Source organism: Dipodomys merriami, unplaced genomic scaffold, assembly GCF_024711535.1.
Source record: "Dipodomys merriami isolate MVZ:Mamm:240054 unplaced genomic scaffold, mDipMer1.0.p SCAF_11, whole genome shotgun sequence".
Taxonomy (NCBI): domain Eukaryota; kingdom Metazoa; phylum Chordata; class Mammalia; order Rodentia; family Heteromyidae; genus Dipodomys; species Dipodomys merriami.
Genome location: NW_027202382.1, coordinates 35,700,177 through 35,716,361, shown reverse-complemented (window position 1 = coordinate 35,716,361; position 16,185 = coordinate 35,700,177). Strand labels below are relative to the sequence as shown.

General features: G+C 40.0%; 1 protein-coding gene across 1 annotated transcript in view; it reads left to right on the top strand.

Annotated features, from left to right (window-relative positions):
* Positions 1-16,185, top strand: part of C5 (complement C5) — an 81,786-nt gene that overhangs the window by 34,747 nt on the left and 30,854 nt on the right. Inside the window, exons 22-29 of the mRNA XM_070012725.1 lie at positions 1,252-1,312; positions 2,838-2,927; positions 4,351-4,563; positions 5,079-5,154; positions 7,499-7,658; positions 10,042-10,137; positions 11,784-11,955; positions 15,119-15,324. Coding sequence (XP_069868826.1) covers positions 1,252-1,312; positions 2,838-2,927; positions 4,351-4,563; positions 5,079-5,154; positions 7,499-7,658; positions 10,042-10,137; positions 11,784-11,955; positions 15,119-15,324 — 1,074 coding nt within the window. The remainder of the gene's footprint in view (positions 1-1,251; positions 1,313-2,837; positions 2,928-4,350; positions 4,564-5,078; positions 5,155-7,498; positions 7,659-10,041; positions 10,138-11,783; positions 11,956-15,118; positions 15,325-16,185) is intronic.

Below are 16,185 nucleotides of genomic sequence, written 5' to 3'. Positions count from 1 at the left end.
AATTTACACCCTAGAAAACCTTCCATTTTATATATGAGTAAACAGGCAAAAATGAAAAAGAGAAGACAATGATAATTCATTCAATATCATTGGGTCCGTGTCTTTAGAGTATTTTCATGTTATCAAGAAGAAGATCTTCTTTTTTTGTTTTTGTTTTTGAGACAAGGATGTTCTATGTATACCATGCTACTCCTAAACTCCTGATCCTCCTGCTTCAACTGTTTAAGTGCTGAGATTACAGGTATATACCTGCTCATTCTGATACAATTATGCTTTGTCCATTTAAAATAATACTGACTTTAGGGCTGGGAAGTTGGCTCAGTGGTAGAGTGCTTGCCTCACATGCATGAGGCACTACATAAGCAGAAAAAAAGCCAGAATGGCGCTGTGGCTCAAGTGGTAGGACGCTAGTCTTGAGCTGAAGAGCTGAGGGACAGCACCCAGGCCCAGAGTTCAGGCTGCACAACCAACAAAATAGATAGATAGATAGATAGATAGATAGATAGATAGATAGATAGATAGATAGATAGATAGATAGATAGATAGATAGATAGATAAAATAATACTTTAAAAAGATGTTTTTGACAAAGGCCACATGACTGGTTGATGACAGATTGGATCTTCCTAAGCATTCATTATCTGAGTTCTCTTTGGAAATCACTGCAGCTAAACATGTATTGAATTAAATACAGCCTGTAATGCCTGTAATCCCAGTTATTCAGGAGGCTAAGAGGCAGAAGGGTTATAAGTTTGAGGCCAGCCTGGGCAAGATTCTATAAAAACAAAACAATGCAACACCAAGAACAGCATGTATTGATTTATTTGGTGCAAGGCACATTCCTGAGCCATAGGTCCTAGAGAGACTGGAACAAGCTGGTTGGCTTTAAAACCTGGCTTCGTGCTGCCTATGGATGTGACACTAGATGTGTTACCTGACCTCTACATGTGTGCACATCTGTAACTGTCAAATGGAAGTAATGATAGTTTCTACTCATGGAATATTTAGAGGTTAAATAAGCTAATATATACAGAGTCCTTGGAGGAATAACCTGACTATTACTTTTACTGCCTTCTCTGATCAGTAGTCACATAGAAAAATCTTATTGCTATAGATATGCATGCATGGAAGCATTTGTAATCATTTATCTTTTCAAAAACAAAGGGATTTTTTTTCATTGAGAAAAATCAATCCAAGGAAGCTAGGTCATAGAGATATAATTATATTCTTAACTAAGTACTTTTTGTCTTTAGCCAGAAGGAATCAAAAAAGAAAGTTATGCTGGTGTTACTCTGGATCCAAAGGGAATTTATGGTAGGAAAATAATTTTATTAATATGTCGTGGGTTTTGCTCTTGAAATTAAAACATGATGTAAGACTAAAACATATATGTAATCTATTTTTCAAGATGTTCAATTGTAGATTAAAAATTGTCTATTCCCTACCTCATTACCTTTCTCAGTAGCACTCACAGTGCCATTATCTGGATGGTTGACACCAAACAAAGATAATTACTCCATTTAAAGATATTCATTCTAAATTCAGGACTTTGAAATAGTAACAATTGATTGCCTTCCTGATATATTAGTGATTTTTTCTATACATCGCAGTGATTTGTAGTATTTTATTTTAGAATGATCAATCCAAAGAACATCTAAGAAAAAGGTATTATTACATAATTATTTAACTTGCATCATTTGAAAATACAACAAGGTTGATCAGTCACTTTGCAAACCTATTCTCCTCGGGCTGGGAAGGTGGCTCAGTGGTAGAGCACTTGTCTTGCATGCATGAGGCCCTGGATTTGATTCCCCAGCACCACATAAGCAGAAAAAAAAAACAGGAAGTGGCATTGTGGCTCAAGTGGTAGAGCGCTAGCCTTGAGCTGAAGAGCTGAGGGACAGCGCCCAGGCCCAGAGTTCAGGCCCACGACTGGACCCCCCCCCCAAAAAAAGAACCTATTCTCCTCATGCCTATTGCTTCCCTATCTCCCTGCTTTTGCTCAGCTATAGTACAGTTCTAGACAAAGTTAGAACTTTGCAAAGATTCTCTCCATGTCTCTGTGTCTCTCTGTCTTTCCTAGTTCAAAGCCAGCCCATGCAGAAAAATCCCAGAGACTCTTATGTCCAATTAACCAGCAAAAAGCCAGAAATGGAGATGTGGCTCAAGTAATAGAGCTGTAGCCCTGAAAAAAAAAATGCCAAGTAAGAGTGCAAGGCTCTGAGTTCAAGCCCAGTACCTACATACATAAACACACACACACACACACACACACACGTTTACTAGAACAAATGGTACGCTATTAATGCCAAGTATCATTTTTATGATATACACCAGTGACTGATTATAATGAAAAATTATCTGACCCAGTATCCAGTATTCTAAAACTTGGCTATTGTGTGCATAATAGAAAAAGTGTGTCTAAGACTAGGAGCAGAAAGTGGAAAGAATTTCAGTTCATGCTTCCCAATGGAGCTGGTGTGCAAATTACCTTGTCTAAGAAATTACATGTTAGTTATTTTTAGATTTTGATTCCAGGAACAATTTTCTCTGTTTGGAAAAATGGCATATTACCTCTTCCTGATGGATAAAATTGATATAACCTATTTACTACAGGGAGCTTACCGCTAAATTTAATCTGTTATTTTAAAGAGCTCATACATGCCAAGGGCTTGATAAATGTACTTGATGGTTTTTCTTCCTTTTAAAATCTTAGTAGTTTTATTATACCAACGTCTTTAAAAATTTTGGGTGTCATGTACAATATACGATACATAATGATATGTAGTCATTTTCCCCTAAGAAATCTGTATAAACATGATTTTTTAAAAAATTACAGGTGTCATTAGCAGAAGAAAGGAGTTCCCATACAAGATCCCAGTAGATATGGTCCCCAAAACAAATGTCAAAAGGATTTTGAGTGTAAAAGGTAAAGCAACAGATCCTGTTTTTCTTTCTTATTTCACTTTGTCCTTCAGACTAAAGCCAAATCTTCTCAAGAGTGTTGTGTTTCTATTTTTCTATTTCCTTGCATATGTAAACTCTGCCCTTGAGAGTACATTCTCTCTGTGCCCTAGCTTCAAAACACGTGATCACTTTTCCAATTATCTTCTTTCGTGGACCCCACCTAAATAAAGATCAGTTCTCCCATAATGGAGAGTGGAGTTGCCAACGGCCCCAAAGACTCCTCTAAAATGAGGCACAATTACTTCAAGACATAAAGAACTTTCTAAGGGACTCACGGCCAGTCCAATTCCACAGAAGGCTTTATGACCTACAGACATCTCTGAGACAACACTGCCCTGTTGAGCTGTCAGTCCACTTATGCTCCTGTGATAAAATACCTGAGGGCGGATCAGTTATAAAGATCAAAAATATATTTCTCATGGTATTAGAGGTTGGGAAATCCAAAGGCTCCAAACGTCTGGCAAGGATTTCTCCCTGCTTCCCAAGTGTTTTCTTGCTGCATCCTCAACACAACAAAAGGCAAAATGTCAAAAAGAGTCAACAGCTCCCTCCTACCTCTTTTATGACATTTGTTATTGCATTCGTGAGGCTAAAACCTTAATAATCACCACAAGCTATCATTAGCTTGATGACTAGGTTTCAGCATATGGATTTTGGAAGGGATACACATGGTCAAAACCATACCAGAGGGCTGGGAAGGTGGCTCAGTGGTAGAGCGCTTGCCTTGCATGCATGAGGCCCTGGGTTCGATTCCTCAGCACCACATAAGCAAAAAGAAAAAAGCCGGAAGTGGGGCTGTAGCTCAAAGTGGTAGAGCGCTAGCCTTGAGCTGAAGAGCTGAGGGACAGTGCCCAGGCCCAGAGTTCGGGCCCCGTGAATGGACCCAAAACAAACAAACAAACAAACAAAAAAACCATCCCAGAAATTCTCTCACCTCCAGTGGCTTGCCCAAGATTCCCAAAGGATTGTCTGATATGATTCATAATGTCCTAACCCATCAGGTTCAATAGCAGCTCATTTGCCATATTCTTTATGTGCTAATCTGTCTACCATATTATCATGATGTTAAATTTTTTTATTGTATAGATGAGGTACAGCTGAGTTACAGTTACGTAAGTCAGATAATGAGTACATTTCTTTTTGAACAATGTCACTACCTCCCTCATTTTCTCCCATTTCCCCCCCCCCATCATGATATTTTAAAAGTCTTTTTCTTTGTTACTTTTAAATTCCTACTTCTAACCAGATCCCCTTTTCTTCACTCCATTTCTAAGAAGCAGGTAAACTGCTGAGATAAAATGGGGTGAAACCAGTTGCTCTTCCCTCTTCATCGTGTTTGAAGTCGATAGGAAGTGGTTGTGTCTGCTCTGATTTCTCTTTCTCAGGGCTCCTTATAGGGGAAGTTATGTCTACAGTTTTGAGTAAAGATGGCATCGATATCCTAACCCACCTTCCCCGGGGCAGTGCTGAGGCAGAGCTAATGAGCATCGTCCCAACGTTCTATGTGTTTCACTACCTGGAAGCAGGAAACCACTGGAACATTTTTCATCCTAACTCAGTGACTAAAAAACAGATCCTGAAGAAAAAAATGAAAGAAGGTAAAACAACAACAACAAATACCACCACCACTAATAATAATAATATAAATTATCTGATTTTTTTCATATCATCTGATTTTTTAAACAAATATTTCTGACTGAGTTCATTTTCAAGGTGTTACAAGCTATGTACAAGTTTAATTGTAAAAAGCATCTCAGTCCCCCCACACAAAAAAACATGAGATGGTCTCTGTTGTATACCTGAATACTGTTTTTGTGGCATTTAGGCTGAATGTTACCAAAATGCCTGGGTGAAAGGCAAGATGCCTGCAATGGAAACCCTCAGAGCACTTTGAATCAGATCAGAACATTCTGATTGATGAAACTGATTCTCAGTTCAAGAACTTCATGTCCTTTATTTTGAGAAGTTCAGTGTTTGTTACACGATGACTTACTGCTGGACATGACAGGAAGTTTACTGTTCCCCAGGGATGGGGGGGAGGGGATATGACAAGCTGAACAGAAACCGAAGTCAAATGAAACACTATCTTTTTTTTTTTTCTGGTGTATCTTAGGGTTGGTGAGCATCATGTCCTACAGAAATGCTGACCATTCTTACAGCATGTGGAAGGGTGGGGATGCTAGCACTTGGTAAGTAGGAGATTTTGCCTTGTATTTTTCATACAGAGTTTGATTTACTCATTAAGAATAAAAGACAGTATGGAAATTCCATTCCTCCAGATGTTCATACTGAAATCCTAGTCCTTCTTCAGTCCTGTCTTTCTTCTTCAGCCACATCTGAGCTTGGCTGTATCTTCAAACACATCCTGGATTTGACTACTTGTCAGCAATGACATTTATACCATTCTGGTCTAAACCAACTTCCTGTCTGGAATATTGTACTCACTCCTTTTAGTCTTCTGACTAAATGCAACACTGCATGAGGGTGAAAAGGAATGAACTAGATCTACTGGGACAGCTTAAAAAACAACAACAACAACTGAACATTGAAGGAGGGCAAAAATCAAGTTTCAGAATGATCATAATAATTCGGTAATGATCTCTTAAAAACCCAACAAGAACTCTATTTGAATTCACGTATTTGTATATTAAAGATCCTCTTGGATCAATACTTACTCAACATGACACTGGAGTGACCAGTTAATATATGTTAGGTAATGTCACTCTAAAATGTTCAGGAGCTTCTCATATCTGGGGTTAAAATAAACACACAAAAATGATATTGTATTGTTCATAAGGAAATGGAAAGACTTGGGAAAAATTATATTAAATGAAGTAAGCCAGACCCAGAGAAACAAAGCTTACATGGCTTCCTTCATTTGTGGTAGATAGAATGTACCTATAAATCAGTAAGTAAACAGGATGGGTGGTATGCAAATGGTTAAAAATGAATTAATTGAAGTATAATAGACTCTATGGAGAGCTCAAATAGTATAATCTTTTTGAAAGACTAGGTCAAAGCCCCACAAAATCAGCAGTTGGGAATGGGAACATGAAAGAGGCAGTGAGGCTAAGGGAAGAGGAGTGAAGAAATGTAGGGGGGAAGAGGGAGACAATGCATCAATAATTCATTGCATATAACACAAAATTAAGAAAAGTAAGGAAAGGGGAGGGCCAAAGGCGGGGTGAGGATGTTGAAGGGGGTGACACTAACCAAGATGCATTGTGCTCATAAACTGCTTTGTTAGATGGCACCGCCTTTGTACAACTACTTAAAGATAATTTTAATTTTAAAAAACACAATATTTTTATGATGGCTTCAAGAGGTCTTTAAGATCTGGCTCTTCCTTACCTCTCTCCTTGGTCTCCTATATTCAACTGTAGCTCCATGGCCTTCCTGTTTCTCAAACACACCAGGCGGACTTCCACTTCAGATCCAGCACTAATATTTCTTTTGGTTTTTAATGCTCCTCCCCATTCATTGACTGAATGATTTGGAGAGTTTTTTCCCATATATTTTCCTTTGTCATTTCATAAAATGGACACATGCTATCAAATCATATGCTTTCAATTTTTCTTTTTAAACAGTTATTATTAAGCAGCTGTTTTAAAAAGTTACAATTTGAGCCGGGCACAGGTGGCTCCCGCCTGTAATCTCAGCTACTCAGGAGGCTGAGATCTGAGGCTCATGGTTGAAGCAGCCCGGCCAGGAAAGTCTGTGAGAGTCTTATCTCCAAGAAACCACTAGAAAACCGGAAGTGGTGCTGTAGCTCAAGCAGTAGAGTGCTTGCCCTGAGCTGAAGAGCACAGTGACAGCACCCAAGCCCAGAGTTCAAGCTCCACAACCAACAAAAAATAAATAAATAAAAAAGGTTACAATTTTATAAGTCAGGTTATGACAATGCATCTTGATCTATTGTTCTTCCTGTTATTTCCCCTCCCATCCTTAAGTTATATAGTCCAATGTTTACATAATGTACATAGAATATAATAACTGCATTTCTCACCCTTCCCCCACATATTTTTATTATTACCTTAAAATGGATGTACAAGGGGAGGGGTGTCAATTTATCATGTCCATATATGTATGCAGTGGTTTTGATTAGAGATCGCCATCTTCTCCCCTCTTCCCATCTATCCCTTCCCTACCAGTCTCATCATCAAAATTTTTTCTTTTAAAGAATAAACTAGGTGACTCTGGTGGTTCACACCTGTAATCCTAGCTACTCAGGAGGCTGAGATCTGAAGATCACAGTTCAAAGCCAGCCTGGGCAAAAAAGTCCACAAGACTTATCTCCAATTAACCACCAGAAAACCAAAAATAGTACTGTGGCTCAAAATGGTAGAGCATGAGCCTTGAGCAAAAAAGCTCAGGAACAGCTTCCCAGGCCATGAGTTCAAGTCTCATGACCAAAAAAAGCCCACAAAAAACAATAATCACACAAGAATAATAAACTGCGTGAAATAGACATGCTGTTAGTGGAATCCAGCAAGGACTTGGTATTCTAAAGGTGCACTCAATTTTGTCTTAAAGGTTAACAGCATTTGCTTTAAGAATACTTGGACAAGTACATGAATATATAGAACAGAATCAAAATTCAATTTGCAATTCTATATTGTGGCTGATTGAGAATTGCCAATTGGAAAATGGGTCTTTCAAGGAAAAATCCCAATATCATCCAGTAAAATTGCAGGTAAGGAAATCAGATGTACAAAATAACAATCAAATTTTTACAAGTTTGAGTTTCAGTCTCATTCTGTTATGGGAAGACAAAAAAGAAGAGAGGACAAATTAAAATATGGTTGTTTGTTTTTTGTTTTGTCAGTCATGGGCCTGAATTCTGGGCCTGGGTACTGTCCCTGAGCTTTTCAGCTCAAGGCTAGCGCACTACCACTTGAACCACAGCACCACTTCTGGCTTTTTCTGTTTATGTGGTGCTGAGGAATCGAACCCAGGGCCTCATGCATGCAAGGCAAGCACTCTACCACTGAGCCACCTTCCCAGCGACAAATTAAAATATGTAACCCAGAAAGAAACTTACTTTGTAAATAGGACAATAATACACTGGGATTTCCTTGTGTTCTAGCATGGAAAGACCTTCAGATGGTTCCCATTAGTCAAATAAATAATATCTTATTCTTATCACTTATTTGAAACACCAAGCATCTGTAGCTCTTGCGAGTTAATTCCAGCGATTTCAGAATAAGTAAAATGTACCTATTTGATTCCTTACTTCTGGTATTGGAGCTGTATCTAAAGTTCAGAGCCTGCTTATGAGTTAAGGTTATATGGTATAAACGATCCAACCCTATTTGCATCCTATTACTAAGAGAGGTTAGAAACAATTAATGAAAAAAGTGCCACCAACTACTTTCTGAGATGAGAACCTGCTTCCAAATTTGGATTATAATTACAGTATCACTATACTCTGGACTGTCTTCTATTCTTAAAATGTTTTTATTGATGATCCAGCAGAAATATTTTCTACATGCCCAAATCCAATGCCTCTCTTATCAGACAAGAATGGCCTCCATGGCTGACAATGGGTCTCATGATGGTCCTTTGTTACACCACCAGCAGACTACAGTTCCCAGAAGAAGTAGGAGAAACTGATCATATAGATGCCATTTGAAGAGCAAAACATTTTCCCCTCAGATAACCAGCTATCCATCCTTCAACATTCCCTCAACAACCATTGGCTGAGCACCTACTACATGCAAAGGAGTAGTGGGAAAGGAGAGTCAGGAAGAATATGTTCCAGATTAGATCTCTGTCACAAAGGACCTAGGCCACTGGTAGAGAAAGGGATGGATATGGAAATTCAAGTATTAATACCAGTAACTCTAATAATCTGTGTGAATAAATATCTAACAAATATGTAGTAAGGGCTAGGTGGCAGAGACCCAACAGTGAACAGTATAGTTACTGGGGATAAAGAGCTTTAGATCTAGCTGACAAGTCAGGCAGTAATTAATTTTAAATGTCTGGTAACATATAAAGGAAAGGGAAATACAGTTTTATTGAAAATAGAGAATCCAATCTAGATTGGAAAAGCAAAAAAAAAAAAAAGAGTTGCCTCACACTGCTAGGCAGGTACTCTACCACTGAGCCATACCTCTAGTCCTATTTTTGTTGGTTGTTTTTAGGATAGAGTATGGCTTCTTGCTCAGGGGTACTCCCGGATCACAATCTGTTTCCCTCATTGCTGAGAGGACAGGACCGGCACATCCAACTTCCCTGCCTTGAGGAGGAATTGTGAAGATTGTTCTGCCTATGCTAGTGCAGTCCTCCCAGTCTCAGCCTCCTTCGTAGTTTAGGGTGAAAGGCACACACCATCATGCTCAGATATAGGTTTGAGAAGGGATCTATCTCATGAACTTTTCTGCCTAGGCTGGACTCAAACCACAATTCTCCCATTCTCAGCCATTCAAGTACAGAGGATTACAGGTGCAAGCCTGTAACCTGGTCTATATTGGTTTCTAAAGTAGCTGCACTAATTTACATTCCAACTAGCAGTGTACAATGGTTCCCTTTCCTCTCATCCTTGCCAGCACTTCCCCTTTTGGATCATGGCTTTCCTCACAGATGATATCTCACTGTGCTTTTAATTTGCATTCCCTGATGATTAGTGATGTTGAACATCTTTTATATGCCCGGTGAGCCTACCAATTTGAATTCCAGAAAGAGAGAGAGGGTGTTCTATTCAAAGAACAGGGGCCAATAAAGCTGGAGAGGTAAACCAACTTCACTGAAAAGTCTTATAAGCATTATACTGGGTTATCATTACTCTAAGAACAGAGCTCATGTTGCAGTACTCTGCAGACAAGTTAGCATTTGAACAGGACCTTGGAGAGAAAGGAGAGTTTAAATGTAGTGAAGTATGAAGTGGGGATTGGGGGGTTGGGCAGGGTAAGTGAAAAGGGCTGTGGGAAAATCCGAGTGCTTAGGAAGAAGATGTAAGCCATCCAGCTAGACTCCACAAAGGGGAAGAGTGGGAGAAGGCTCAAAACAGAGATTAAAAACAGATAATTTCTCCAAAAACTCCACTTTGTCCTCCTTTTTAAATATTATTATAGGGTACCTTGCCTGTTGAAGCTCAAGAAAACACCTTGTATATGACAGCCTTTTCTGTGATTGGAATTAGAAAGTCCTTTGACATTTGTCCCCTGACGGTAAGTATGAGTTCTCTTTTTTTCCCTAGCTGATCTCTTGCTGTGTCTTCTTCTGACGGGGCTATACCCATCTGATGACACGTATTTTCAAATACTTCTTTTTCTACTTCTCACATTCCTTGAAAATGACTAACTCAAAGGGTTACCAAACTGTGACAGATATTTGAGTCACTTTGTCTCACCTCCTCATGGAAAGCTAAGGAAGCTGACCCCTGGAAGGTAAGGTGAATTTGTTACTAAACTGTAGAGCTGGGACAATAACTGGAACTATCTTGGGAAAAATGACCCAGCATCCCCAGCTTCCTTGACCTATCTTTGTGAGACATCACTGTCATTTGAGTACTGAAGACACAGAGAGAGGCTCTAACTCAGGGAAACACCATAGGAGCTTCCAGAGATGATCAGAGGTGACCCAAGCTAGGTCCCTGGGCTGAGGTTAAATACTCCTGCCTGCAAAGCAGAAGTGAGTTACACACATCCTTTGAACCTGAGATGGGCAAACCCAAAGGGATTTGCAGAACATAAACTGCAGAACCAAACTACTTTTTAGTTTGTTTCACAGATGTTTGTACTTACTCTCAAGATAGAAAGAATCAAAGGAGGACAGTTCCCAGGAACCTAACTGATCAGTTGGCACTGAAGTTTACATGAGTGAGAGGCACAGGTGGAGCTGGGAGAGAAAGAGCAACCACAGCTACTCTGCTAGTACTCTCAGCCTGGAGTGATAAGGACTTTGTTACCAGGAATTTTTAGGAGAAAGGAGAAAGCACATCTCCCTTCCCAGCAAGACTTCTTTCATTATTATTATTATCATTTTACTTTATTTATTGTTTTGTCAGTTGTGAGGCTTGAACTCAGGCACTGTCCCTGAGCCTCTTTGTACTCAAGGCCAGAGCTCTATCACTTGAGCCACAGTGCCTCTTCAGGTTTTTGAGTGGTTAATTGGACATAAGAGTCTCATGAGGACTTTTCTGCCTGTACTGGCTTCAAACTGCATTCCTTAGATCTCAGCCTTCTATGAAGCTAGAATTACAGGCGGGAGCCAACCGTGCAGGTTGAGCTGATAGGAACATGCATGTATGCATCATATAATGCTTGGATTAGAGTAAATATAGTATTTCTCCATAAACAACATTTACTTATAATAAAAACTTTCACAATCCTTTAACTATTTCCTTTGAAAAATAAACATTTAACTCTTTGGCTCAAAAAAAGAAAGAAAGAAAGTACTTTGTCAGTTTTACTCTTTTTCTGCTGCTTGTGTGTGCTTTTACAGTTCCTTTTGAATGTGTGAGACGGAAGATGAAAGTTGTCATGTTTATCTTTTGTGCTTTTTCTGGGGGGTTATGCTGGATGATGCAAATCAGAAGAAACTCAGGGACAAAATTTAAAAAAAAACTACTCCAAAGGGAAAGTGGGAATTCCTAGGCAAATACTTCACTTAATTATGGACATCCACTTTTTTTTTCTCCAGAAAGTACACTCTGCCCCTTCTCTCCAAGGATTGTTAGTCTGAGACACCATCCCCTTCCATTCTGGGTCTTGGCTCTATCCCTCATCTTTCTGCTCCTGGCTAAGGGGTGGTACCATCAGTCTATAGACTGACGCTTGGCAAAGTAATACGTTTTCTCTGGTCTTATTTCCAGAAAATCAGCACAGCTCTAACAAGAGCTGACAGCTTCCTGTTGGGAAATACCCTCATGTCCCAGAACATCTTCACCCTGGCCATTGTGGCCTATGCTCTCTCCCTGGGAGATAAAACACACCCCCGGTTTCGTTCAATTGTTTCAGCTCTGAAAAAGGAAGCCTTGGTGAAAGGTAGGACTCATCCACATGGGCACCCAGCAAGTGTGCACTCAGTGCACAGTCCTCTAATTCTGGGAAGAGGGTGGCATACAATGTCAACTAAGACATGGCTGGCCTTTAAGAGCAAACCATCCCACTGCAATGGAGTACGTGAGGTATTCATTTGCCCATACATTCAGCAAATGTGTTTCATCCCCTCAGTCAACTAATACATATTGAGTATCCTGTGGACACCTCCAGTATGATACATGCTGTTTTATGCTCTGGAGATTAAGCAAAAAACAAAATAGACTAAAAAAGTCCTACAGTTCCAAATCGTTGTGACATTTCCATTGTAGTTAGGGGGAGATTCACGTGATACATGATAAAATGTTGTGACTAGGTTGGTGAGGGATGATAAAAAGGAAAATAAAGCAGGGAAAGGAGATAAGAGAAAGGAATGGGTTGTGATTTGAGCCAGGGCAACCAGGCCTAAGCCTGGCACAGCCTTGTGTTACTTAATGGTGGCAGTGCATTCCAAGACATACCTCATTAGGCAATTTTTCCATTGGATGAACATCATGGGGTGTATGACCCTAATTACTGTAGCCCACTGTATTTTGCTAGACCGTACAGTAAAACGCATTCTGTATATGTGGTCTGTTGTTGACTGAAATGTCACTGTACAGCCAGGACTGTACTTGAGTGGAGACCTGAAAGGTGGTTTAAGGAAGCAAGACCTGTGGATATCTAAATGGGTGTAGAGCATGCACAAATGGCCTGGGGCTTGAGCATTCCTGATGCTCCAAGAATGGCAAAGAAAGCCATATCACTAAAGAGGGCTGACAGGAGGAGTAGGAAGTGAGGGCATGGGCCAAAAGCGTGAAGGAGTGAGGGCAGGTTGTGTAGGAAGCTAGCAGCCATGACAGGAACTCTTCCGAGCATCTGTGTATAGTTGTGCAACAGCCAGGATGTCAATTGCAGATTGTTTCAGCCCAGCTCTCACCCAATACTTGAGATTGGGTAATTTATGAAGGAAAGAGTTTTATTTTGGCTACAGTACTGGAGGTCCAAGAATATAGCACCATTTTCTGAGGGGCTCCTGGTGAAATTTTGTGATGGAAAGGAGAAGGCAGGTGGGTGCGGGACAGAGAAAAGGGGACTGGGCTCCTGGTATAATGAACCATTGCCTTTCATGAAGGTTCCACCCCCACTACCCAATCACCTGCCTTCAGAGCCCCCTTCAGTGCTGTGGCACTGGGGACCAAGCCCCACCCTGAATTTTGGTGAGGACACTTCATAATTATGAGTGAGCCCAGGCTCACTCAGCTGCCAGTGCTGGTTTATGTCTCCTCCACCCAGAACAAGAACCGCAACTGTCCACTCCACATTAAAGTGCTCTCAGGGCCAGAGGGAGACTAGAACTCCCATTTTGAGGGCCACAGCAGGGCTTTGAGCAAAGTGGTATGGGACCTTGACCAGGAGCAGGACGATGCCCTTTCCTTTTTTCTTTTTTTAATTAAGTTTTTTATTGTGAAAATACTGTACAGAGGGGTTACAGTTACATGAGCAAGGTAATGAGTACATTTCTTATCCAGCATTTTTGCCTCCTCCTCCTTTGTTTTTCCCCTACACCTCCTCAGCTACACGCCACCCCCACCTCCCCAACCCCGCCTAAATCGTAAAGTTCATTTTTCAACATGGCGTCTTGTACATCTCATTGTTGCAATGGGTCAATCTGTACCCCTATTTAAACAATTTGTTTTATCCTTTCTGCCCCCCAAATTACACCAACATCAAATACAGTGAAAACAGGGGTTATACCGTGGGAGAGGGACATACAAAGCAACAAAAAAAATCACATGGTACCTTATAATTAGAAACAATAGCAAGGAAGAAATGAAAACACTGTGTCCCTATCTTTGGGTTCATTTCGCTTAACATCGTCTTATCTGACCTTTTCTGCTTGTCCCAGAAAACTAGTTATTGCAAATAAGGGAAACTATGGGACCTAAGTTTCTTTGGGCCTGGCTTACTTCACTTAATATAATTTTTTCCAAGCCTTTCCATTTCCTAACAAATGGGGCAATGTCATTCTTTCTGATGGAGGCATAGAATTCCATTGTGTATATATACCACATTTTCTTGATCCATTCATCTACTGAGGGGCATCTGGGTTGGTTCAATATCTTAGCTATAGTAAATAATGCTGCAATAAACATAGCTGTGCTGGTAGCTTTAGTATGGTTTGTTTGTGATCCTTTAGGTAAATGCCCAAAATTGGGATTGCTGGGTCATAGGGGAGCTTATGTGGAGTCTTTAGGGATTTAGTAACAACTACAAATTTTCACTCTGTTGCCCTTTAAAAAAACAACTAAACTTTTACCATATACATGAATACATATACATATCAGACAGAACCAATGTACAGTACTTCAAAAACAACATAACAATGTCTTTGGTGCTGCAAAAACATTCATAGAATCATAGAATTTGAGAGCTAGGAAATAGCTTACTCATTTAAATAATATTTCATTTCTGATTGGGATAGATAAAGCTTGCATTTTCTTTGTCAGTCTTGGGGCTTGAACTCTAGGCCTGGGTACGTCTGTCAGTTCTTCAGCTCAAGGCTAGCGCTCTACCACTTGAGCCACAGTGCCACTTCTGGCTTTTTCTGCTTATGTGGCGCTAAGGAATCGAACCCAGAGCCTCATGCATGCAAGGCAAACACTCTACCACTGAGCCACCTTCCCAGCCCTAAAGGTTACATGAGAGGGAAAGAAAAGTATCTTGTCCACAATCATGCCAATTATGTAATTAGGAATTGATCAAAATTGTCTAGCCAAAAAGGCTTTATTGGTTTGTTTTTTTTAATCACTTGTTCCAAGAAGGATTTGAGGCAGCCATTTTGAATTATAAGAGTATTAATAAATATAAGTTAGAATCCAAATTATGAAATATGATGTGTACCTGACAAAGCCAGTGGCTTAAATTGAGAGGTAATAATAGTAAAAGACCTAACTTAAGGATTTGGGTGCTATCTCATAACTCCCAAATATGATTTTTTTTTTCCTTCATGGGAGAAGGGTTCTCCAGTTTGTCTTATAGTGTTCTGATAAAGTCAGTAGCTTTGGGAAACCAGAAGGCCTTTAATACCTGTTAGAATGACTTCAAATTTACATTTTTATTCCATCAGGTCATCCACCCATTTACCGGTTTTGGAAAGACAATCTCCAACGTACAGATAGCTCAGTACCTAACACCAGTACAGCAGGAATGGTGGAAACTACTGCCTATGCTCTACTCACCAGCCTGAGCTTGAAAGAGATGAATTATGTCAACCCAATCATCAGATGGCTGTCTGAAGAGCAGAGATATGGAGGCGGCTTTTATTCCACCCAGGTAATGTCTCCTTGGCTGGTTTCACCCTCTTGTAGACAGTTCCATTGTTTCTCACAGCACACATTCCATTCTCATCCTTGGCCTCCATGTCCTTGTCTCCACCAAATAAGCTGCCATGTATGACTAAATGCACTAAGGTCTTTAGTAGATGAAGGAGGAAATGAGCCTAGAGAGGTTCATTGAAGGAGCCAGTGGCAGAGCCAAGGTCACAATCCATGTATCTTCACTCTAATCCCAGGCTTCCTTCATGATGCTTAATGACTATTGAAGGCTGGTAAGGTTATCAGAAATTATGTCATACCTTATGTGCTCCCTCTTCTGCAAAAATAAAAATAAAATAAAATTTAAAAAGCAATAGAAACACTGGCTGTTCCGTTAACCTACCGATCAGTCATTGAGCATGTATATTTTGTATTGTAACTAACTTGTATAATAGTTGTATAATAGGCACTTGCTATGTACTACTGTTTTGGTCAATGATAGACTGCTTACACAATGGTGTTGTCATAGGATTATAGCAGAACTGGCTGGAGGCCTGGCTCACATGGTGGACTGCCTGATTAGCAATATGAAAGAAACCCTGAGTTCACACACCAGAACTGCTAAAGCAACGATGATGGATCTGAAAAGTTCCTATTGTCTCGTGATGTTTTTAGCTATCAGAATATTGCAGCATAATGTATTATACATGTGTTTGTAGTAATGCTGGTATGAACAAACCTACTACTCTAGCAGCTGTATAAAAGTAGGGCATGTGCAAATATGTACAATACATAATACTTGATGATGATAAGAAACAGTTGTCACTAGTTGACTCATTTATACCATTGACTGTAGTACACTTTTGGAAGGATGCTGGGG